The following is a 9,087-nucleotide window of genomic DNA, read 5'->3' as shown; positions in this document are numbered from 1 at the left end:
TTTTCGTATTTCTTTAACAGTTTAACTTTAAACATTTTTAAACAAATTAAATAATTTTTTTAATTGTTTCCTTGAATACCTGGCTGATACACCTTCTGAGACTTTTTCTACTTCCTGTTTCCACTTTTCAGCATGTAAATAATTTAAAACCATAACTCACCAGAGAAAACAGCCAGAGCGAGGATTACTGCAAACACCCTCATGATGACCACAGATATGGACCCCTGAAACCAAACTGTTGTTTTAACTCTGAATAATCCCACAGATTAAAAACACCTCCAGGGCTCAGGCCTCACCTCAGTTGTCTGCTTTGATCCGTGACGCCTGTGAGGCAGAACCGAGCCGTCGATCAGTACTTATACCCAGGATTGATCCGGTGATTATCAGGACGACTTCTGACCCGGGGCCGAAGGTCTCAGCAGCGACGGTGTTGTTGTCATGTTTTACTGCTGTGGGTTGTTTTTGTCTCCACGTGGCAGCTCTGCACCTCCACACGAGTCCAAACCTTCACACAGAACAAAATGAACCGTTTGGGTTCACTCAACACCTTGTGCAACAGGTGCACCTACCAGAGCCCACCTTTCACACAGAGCAGTCTGAAGATGGAGCCTCTTTAAAGGAACGCTCAACATTAAAGAAAGGTTTAGATTTTCTGTACAGGAAGATAATCAGGTACCAAAAAGTTACTTAATTTGTCCCAAATACTCCAGTTCTTAGTGATCAACTTTTAAAAGTTAATAAAAGTTACTTGGGTTAAGATACGTTAACCAAAAAAGCTGGTCATGGCATAAACCTAAAGAACTGTTGCTTCAAATGTAGTGTATGTTTCAATACCAGAAAACATCCAGAAAAGTACAAAAATTGGGTTCAAAGTAAAGAAAACTCACTTTTTTTTTTTACCTGTTACTGCTGGACTCCACACCTATCAGTGCTGGTATGGTGCTACCAGAGCCGGCTCTTGGCATAGGCGAACTAGGCGGTCGCCTGGAGCGCCATCTGCTGGAGGGGGCGCCAAACTGTAGAAGAAAAAAACATTTGTAATCCCTGGTTGTAMCTCTGCTCAGCGCCCCTTTCAGTTAGCTTTGTCTTAAAAAACAATAATAAGGTATTACAGGAAAAATAAACTCCTACTACTACAAATCCTGCTGACATCATTCTGACACAGTGAGGACTGAGTTTGTCAGCCGAGGACCTTAWGAGGTAAAATCAGACTTATATTTTCCAAAAAGAGAGGACTTTCTAAATGTTTGCACAAATTATGAACAGGGTCTTTTGTTTACCCTTGTCATTTGATTTAATTATATTTACTTTATTTATTCATTTAATTTGTTGTGTGATGTTTGTTTGTGTTTAAAGCAAATAAATCTAAGTTTACCATAGTAAACTAGTGGGGGGGGGGCCTTGCGCTTCAACTCGCCTAGGGCACCAAAATGGCTTGAGCCAGCACTGGGTGCTACTATCAGCTAACAGTGGAACTACTATTTGTGTTTTAATGTGATCATCGGTTTTAGAGCTTAAGAAGCATTAAAAATCAAATTAACAATAACGCGTGTATAACACACACACACACACACACACACACACACACACACACACACACACACACACTTCATGGATGATTTTTAAGGTTAAACATCTAGTATTAGACATAAATAAATACAGTAAGTTTTCATTTATAGGATTAGCTTTTTCACTCTATGAAAGCTGTTAGCAGCCAAATTAGCTAAATTAGGTTTACTGCTAACAGCTAACTAAAAGCTAACAGGTTGGTCTTCAGCTCAAACGAGACAAAGACGTGTGAAGCACGGCTGATAGTCGTCTTAGCGGTTAGCTGTTAGCTTCTGCTAATTTTTACTCGTTAAGCTGTTTAGCTTTAGCTTCCACTATTTATTTATTTATTTATTTATTTTTAGACCAGTGATTCCCAACCAGGGGAACGTGTACCCCTTGGGGTGTGCAAGCATATTACAGGGGGTGGGTGGAAAAATTTTCCAGGCGTGTAAAAGAATTAATAAAAACTGGACAAAGACATGTAGGGACCTATAATTTCCGCAGTGCTGAAAATGCAAACTGAATCATGAAACTGACACAAAATAAAATCCAATATTAAAACGCTGAAACTCACTGAATTTTTTTCATTTAGGGTATTTGATGGATTTTGGACGCTGCTGTTTTCTGCGCCTGCAGTTGCCTGTTTTATTTATTTAATTACTTGTTCACTTTCAAGGCAACATTTTTATCTTTATGTTTAATTCAAGTCGAAAAGAATAAAATACCTGAGATTTAAACGTTCTAGAGGGTTAAATAAAAAAACTAGAGAATTTGCATTTCCGGAGAAAATGCTAGTGTGAATGCCTCTTGCTGATAACTTTAGCTGAAGCTAAGAAACAAATTGATGATGTCACTGATGTAACTGATGATGTCACTAATGACATCATCATAACCAAAATTCAAAAAATTGAAATTGCTAAAAAAAAAAAAACTATAAAATTTTAAGAAACCAAAAATCATGGCTGGAATGTCCTTAAGTAGCTGAACATTTTGTTATATGAATGGTTTAAGTAGCATAAAAAATGTGGAAGGAGAAGCCGTCCAAAAAATGTACCCATTCAAAGTCAAAGGGAAAAAAAACTGCTTAAAAATTGAAATTACTAAAAAAAAAAAGTATAAAAAGTTACGTTACGAAAAGCCATAGCTGGATTGTCCTTAATGAGATGAACATTTTGATATATGAATGATTTAAATAGAACAAAAACTGTRGAAGGAGAAGCGGTTCAAAAAACGTACAGAAGAAACTGGAATAATAAAGAATAAAGAGAAACATGAAAACAACATAATGAATGCTGGAGGCATGSACACAATTAATAATCAACTGTTGTACATGATAGTTTTGGAGAATCATCTTTACGTTTGACTGAGGGGTACTAGTGGTCTGACAAAATGGATCAAGGTGTACACAAGTCCAAAAAGTTTGGGAACCACTGGTTTAGACCATGAGGAAATCGGGCTAGAGGAGCTATCATGACTTAATGGTCGGAGAGAGCGGCCATATTGTTCAGGGTGAGGACGACTCAACACACAGCCTGTTATCTGGTAAAGCTGAAAATGGTTACCATCATTTTGATTTGATAGAAACGTTTGTCAGTAAATATATCAGATAAACACGTGTTGCCAGGTCTGCAGAAGCTATTCAATGAAAAACTAACCATAATGAACCGTTTGCATTGACAGTCCACCCCTTCCTGTTATTATTATTTGTTAATTATGATGTTTTTATTGTTGCACTTGTTGGTTTTCTCTTTAAAATCTAACAATAAATGATGGATGGAAATATACCCCATAAAATCTGAAGAAAAAAAATAGGTTGAAAGAAAACCTGAAGAGGGTTTTGGAATTTGAACTGTGTTTTATTTGGGTGAAAGTGTGTCAAATGAATTACATAAGAACTTCAGAAAATCACATCAATTTGTGAAAAATAAATATTTGGACTCATTTGATTGGGACAGAGTTTGGTTTTAGCTCATTAACTGATAGATGCAGCAGGGGCCACTGATGGATTCAGTATTTGTTGGTGTACAAGGACCAGTCCTGCCACATGCCCTCCAGCTGCTCCTGCAGGATGTCAGGGTTGTTCACCAGTTTGATCTGGTGCTTCTTCCTGTGTGGAATGTGCTTATTGATGTCGTTGGTTGTTTGTGCCAACTTGGCATCGAAGTCGTCGGTCATACGGATCATGGCGATCTCAAATTCTTCCAGGCTTTTGTACGCCTTCTTCTTCATCTTGTGGTCTGGTTTGTCATGTTTATCATCATCATGATGATGGTGGTGGTGGTAGCCAAAATCATGGTGGTGGTGGTCAAGATCATGGTGGTGGTGGTCAAGATCATGGTGGTGGTGTTTGTGGCCAAGATCATGGTGGTGGTGTTTGTGGCCATGATCATGATGGTGGTCGTGGTGGCCATGATGATGGTGGTGCTGGTGGCCATGATGATGGTGGTTGTGGTGGCCATGATGATGGTGGTGCTGGTGGCCATGATGATGATGGTGGTGGTGGCCATAATGATGGTGGTACTGCTGGCCACGATGATGGTGCTCCTGCTGGCCATGATCATGGTGGTGGTGCTGGTGGCCATGATCAATGTGGTGGTCATGATGGTGGTGGCCATGATGGTGGTGGCAGTGATGGTCGTGGCCATGATGGTGGTGGCCATGATGGTGGTGGCCATGATGGTGGTRGCCATGATGATGGTGGCAGTGATGATGGTGGCCATGATGGTGGTGGCCATGGTCAGAGTCCATGTCTTCAAAGTAGTCATCCAGATGTTCATAGATCTCCTCGACATCCTTCATCAGGGCATCCCTCAGACCTTCAGTGTCCAAGGATTCCATGTAGTTAGCAGCATGCTTCTTAAGTTCCTCAATCTTGCTACGGATTTTATCTGCCAGCTCCTTGGTTTGCTGCTTCATATCAGCCTCAAGGTCCTTTAGAAACTCCTCAATGTGCTCACGTATGTCATCTACCTCGTGCAAAAACTTTTGAAACATTTCGTTGAGCCACATGACTAGATGATTGTGCATAATGCGGAAGTAATTGGTGGTGGTTTCCCAGCTCTTTGAAATAATATCACTGCAAAGACAAACAGAATTCTGGTTAAAACCTTGTTTTCATCAGATACTGAATAATTTTAAACTACAGTTAATGATTTCTTTGAGATTTTTCTTTACACCTCAGTGAAAACCAAACACCTCTTACCACAGACTCTCTCCTGGAGGGGAGTGCCTGATTTCCCACACATGGTCTTTGTCGCACTTGGTTGATTCTCCAACGTAGTCCCAGAAAGCAGTTTTTACCATTTCAGAGCGATATTCGGGTTGATGGTGAGGCCCATGATGGTGGTGTTTATGGTGGTGCCCATGGTGGTGTTTATGGTGGTGCCCATGGTGGTGTTTATGGTGGTGCCCATGGTGGTGTTTATGGTGGTGCCCATGATGGTGCCCATGGTGGTGCCCACGGTGGTGCCTATGATGGTGCTGCTGACCGGGGCCAGGATGAGATTTTTGTTGTTGCTGTTGGACGTCTTGACCAGCATAACAGCCTGTTGAAGACACAAAGTTTAACACATTTGTTTCCTCCGATACAGAATTTTTCAAACAAACAATTGAAGGATTCTGACCTGCCAAAAAGACGAAGGCAAACAGGAAGAGGACCTTCATGACTGCACTGAAATGAAACAGAATTAGCTCTTTGTCACCAGGTTGTTGCTTGGATCAAACACCGAGGAGCTGGAGCTGTACCTGATCCGTCAGTCAGCTGCTGAATGTGAGGAGTTCTCTCTGGGTATTTATAGGAGCTGGTTTGTTTGGAGGAAACCGTGAATGTGATGAAGTCAGGTTGAGATAGCTCATGACATCAGGATGTACGTTCTCATGGACATCAAGTACAGATGATACAAACCAAAAGATATTTGTTAAATGGGACATGCTGATGAGATTRTTGTTCGGGTGACACTGGGTAGATTAATTATCAGGAGAAACAAGACACTGAAGACAACATTCATGTTCATGTTCTGTGGTTTTATGTCAGCGTCAGATGATGTGCTTTTATTTTATTGTAGTAACAGAAATATAACTAAACAACTCACATGTTCATTCATTAGCTTTTAGCTTGTAATTTATGCTCTAAATACTTTGTTTGCTAAATATTCTRTGAATCACTGAAGAATTTGATTGAGTCTTGTAGAAACCATTGGTTTGTGCATTTGTAACAGATTCTAAACGTCTTCCTCAATCAAACGACCTTAAAAACACTTATTTTTTTATGTACTCRATCAGTTTTACTGATAATGGCCTAGTATTTGGTATTGTATCCTGAAGTCATCCCCAACACATATTTTGTGCACAAAGCTTAGAAAAATGTGTCGTCTTTTGAGAAATAATCACCGAATGTGCATCTAAAACTKATTAACGTTTGGAGTTAACCTGGTTTAAGATGGCCGTCACAGCTGATCACATTGAACCAACACAAAGATGCTATAACTTTCTGAGTGTTTAGTTTTAATTTTTGCAGTTGAACAAGAAACATTTTCTTTTAAATTKATGTTTGACATTAAAATAAAGGGTTTGGAAAAATCCTTATAAACATTAGGGCTGGGAATCTTTTACTCTCTCATGATTAAATTTGATTCTGATTTTTGGGGCCACGATTTGATTCTAAATCGATTTTTCATTCAAAACTGATCATCTGAGCCCATTTGTTGTGTTCCTAAAGTGCTTCATCTTCATTTTGTAAACCTTGCACAAAGTGAAGCTCATGTCAAAATCAGACTCATTCATAAAAAACAAAATGAGCCCAAATCTTTGCACTCGGTGCAGTCAGGGTCAGTTGAATCTCTTTCCTACAGTTTTGTAGTTTCCTCTTTGTTTTTGTGTTTTCTGCACATTCATCTGACGTCAGGACGTTCCATGTATGGAAGCAGACAGCCACTGGATTTGCTTTATTATTTTATTTATAAAAATCGATTTTGGGACATTTTGAATCGATTCTGAATCTTTGTAAATGAGAATCACAATTCTGATGTAAAACTGTTTTTTGGTGCACCCCTATTAATCATAGAAATAAACAATTAAAGATGCTTTTTTTCCCTTGATGTTTCAAAGGCAAACAATTCTAGGTAAAAACAGTTTTTATTGTAAATATATTTTTAACCCTTTTATCACAAATGAATCAAACATTGTAAGTGAATTTATTTTCTTAATATGAATTAGTTAAAACGTGAAAACCTCAGTTTGCTGCTGTTACTGGTTGATTAAAAGAACAGACTGGTTTATTCCCAGTGAACATCAACAAGCAGTTTTCAGTTTGAATCATCAGCAGATAAAATGATCCGACTCATAAATATGTTGTTTTTTTAAGGCTCAGCTTTACAACGGGCCTGAGCGCCATTAAACTCCTTTTATAGATCATTTAGATGTGAGCAGAACTTTGATCCGGTTCTGACTCGATGATTATCTGCAGAACACTGTGTGTCCTCACACAACTCAACAGACTGATAAGAAACTGAATGTGAAGTCTTTCTCTGAGGAGAAACTGCTGATAAACATGTTTTCATTTGACAAAGAGGCGCCTTGAAGGAAACCACAAAACGYCTCAAAGTGTCAAATAAAACATTAAATCTTATTAACAACTCATCTGTAAATACAGCAGGTTCTTTAAACGTTCAGTCAGCTGTGACAAATTTCTGATTAAATTCTGAAAAACTGCTGGATTAACATTTTAATTTTGACTTGAAGAAGTTGTAAAGATTTCAGAACTTCACATTATGTGGTTTGTAATTTGCTTCAGAATATTTTTACATTTCTTCACTTTTTCCTACATTTTTCAGTCAAAAAGTAAACAAATTAAACATTTTAAAAGAAGTTCTTATTGAAATAATTGTGATTGATAAACTCAAGACACATCTAAAGTGAATAAATTAACCTTTAGTTGAAGCAAACTGGAATCTGTCCGTCTCTAATTTATAATAATTCCCTCTGATCAGGGTAATCATGTTTCATGTACTTATATTTCTTGGTACCTATGTTACCTTGGCCTAGTATTATGTTCCGTTGTACTTATGTTCACCAGTAYCCATATTTCTCAGTATTTATGTTTACCAGAAGATATTTTTACCAGTACCTATAGAGCACCAAGATTTTCCAGTTATGTTCCCAGGTACTTTCGCTTCTCAGTATAAGTTCCCCGCTTGTTTTGTTCACCAGTACTCATATTTCCTGATACTTTTCTTTACCAGTACCCATATTTCCTGATACTTTTCTTTACCAGTACTCATATTTCCTGATACTTTTCTTTACCAGTACCCATATTTCCCGGTAATTTTCGTCACTGGTACCTATATTTCCCAGTAGTTTTCTTTACCGGTAACCATATTTCCCAGTAAATATGTTCACCGGAAGATATTTTTAGGTTCTAAATGTACATCAAATGATTACTCTGAGAGTTTTAATAAATTAAAAGTTGTTTTCTAGAGTTTTTTAATCTATTAATCTCTTTCAGCACAAACATAAATTTCAGATTATGAATTTATAACTGATGGAAATTTTAGGACATTTGAAGTGTTTCATCTTCATGTTTCTGAATTAAACTGAGCTCAGAGGAAACAGGTGAATCAGATTTGGGGGGTAAAGTCCAGGTGTGGTGTCACAGACTTTGATCAGGTGTGTTTGTGACTCTAATCCAACAGAAATAATCTGACTAAATAAATCTCACCAAACATTGTTTTTAAACGAGACAGTTTTTATTTTAAAACCTGTCTCTGGTCCGACTGATGGTTTTTATGAACGTCATGTTTCATTTCTGTTCCTAGTTGGGTCAGAACCATCTAGAACCACTGACCCTGAACAGAACCGTCTGAATGTTTCTCCTGTTGTTGTTTTGTTGGTTTTAAACCTTTAACGGTTCTGATTCAGTGGATTTACAGCTTCGTGATGTGGACTCACAGTGGTGACAGGAACAGGTCCAGCAGGGCAGATCGGACTGGACTTTACCCCCCACCATGGATATAAAACCCAGGAGCGCTCGTCTGTTCTGCACCAACTCATCCTGCTCTGAAGAACATACCTGCCTCTGAAAGGTGAAACTTTTAACAACATCTTCGTTTATTTAATCAGTTTCAGGATCCTGACTGAAACTGAACTTTTATTTTTCACCCAACAGGAAGAAGTCCAATCATGAAGGTTCTGGTGGTTCTCGCTCTCCTCTCCGGTAAGTAAAAACCGGATCAGACAAGACTCAGGTGTGACTGAAACATATCTCAGGTGTGTCTGAAACATGTTTCAGGTGTGTCTGAAACATCTCAGGTGTGTCTGAAACATATCTCAGGTGTGACTGAAACATGTCTCAGGTGTGACTGAAACATATCTCAGGTGTGTCTGAAACATGTCAGGTGTGTCTGAAACATCTCAGGTGTGACTGAAACATATCTCAGGTGTGACTGAAACATATCTCAGGTGTGACTGAAACATATCTCAGGTGTGACTGAAACATATCTCAGGTGTGTCTGAAACATGTCTCAGGTGTGTCTGAAACAT

At 38.5% G+C, this 9,087-nt stretch overlaps 3 protein-coding genes and 1 long non-coding RNA gene across 4 annotated transcripts in view; 2 read left to right on the top strand and 2 right to left on the bottom strand.

The window, feature by feature from the left end:
* The window catches only part of apoea (apolipoprotein Ea), a 3,671-nt gene extending 3,339 nt beyond the window's left edge, over positions 1 to 332 (bottom strand). Inside the window, exons 1-2 of the mRNA XM_014025653.1 lie at positions 297 to 332; positions 161 to 224 (exon numbers count right to left, since the gene is read on the bottom strand). Of these exons, the coding sequence (XP_013881107.1) occupies positions 161 to 203 (43 nt within the window). The 5' untranslated portion in view covers positions 204 to 224; positions 297 to 332. The remainder of the gene's footprint in view (positions 1 to 160; positions 225 to 296) is intronic.
* Positions 333 to 3,937: 3,605 nt separating this feature from the next.
* Positions 3,938 to 4,911, bottom strand: LOC106530084 (urease accessory protein UreE). The gene is made up of 3 exons (XM_014025645.1): positions 4,754 to 4,911; positions 4,080 to 4,627; positions 3,938 to 3,975 (listed from the first exon to the last, which is right to left on the bottom strand). Exons 1-3 carry the CDS (start codon positions 4,852 to 4,854, stop codon positions 3,938 to 3,940), a joined length of 687 nt encoding a protein of 228 aa, XP_013881099.1. The 5' UTR covers positions 4,855 to 4,911.
* Positions 4,912 to 8,586: 3,675 nt separating this feature from the next.
* Positions 8,587 to 9,087, top strand: part of apoa4a (apolipoprotein A-IV a) — a 1,841-nt gene continuing 1,340 nt past the window's right edge. Inside the window, exons 1-2 of the mRNA XM_014025652.1 lie at positions 8,587 to 8,630; positions 8,714 to 8,761. Coding sequence (XP_013881106.1) covers positions 8,728 to 8,761 — 34 coding nt within the window. The 5' untranslated portion in view covers positions 8,587 to 8,630; positions 8,714 to 8,727. The remainder of the gene's footprint in view (positions 8,631 to 8,713; positions 8,762 to 9,087) is intronic.
* The window catches only part of LOC106530090 (uncharacterized), a 694-nt gene continuing 392 nt past the window's right edge, over positions 8,786 to 9,087 (top strand). The window contains exon 1 of the long non-coding RNA XR_001311728.1: positions 8,786 to 9,072. This is a non-coding gene — a long non-coding RNA (uncharacterized LOC106530090). The remainder of the gene's footprint in view (positions 9,073 to 9,087) is intronic.

This window comes from Austrofundulus limnaeus, unplaced genomic scaffold (genome assembly GCF_001266775.1).
Source record: "Austrofundulus limnaeus strain Quisiro unplaced genomic scaffold, Austrofundulus_limnaeus-1.0 Scaffold490, whole genome shotgun sequence".
Lineage (NCBI taxonomy): Eukaryota > Metazoa > Chordata > Actinopteri > Cyprinodontiformes > Rivulidae > Austrofundulus > Austrofundulus limnaeus.
The sequence above is the reverse complement of the archived record's forward strand: the minus strand, read 5'-3'. Positions and strand labels throughout refer to the sequence as shown.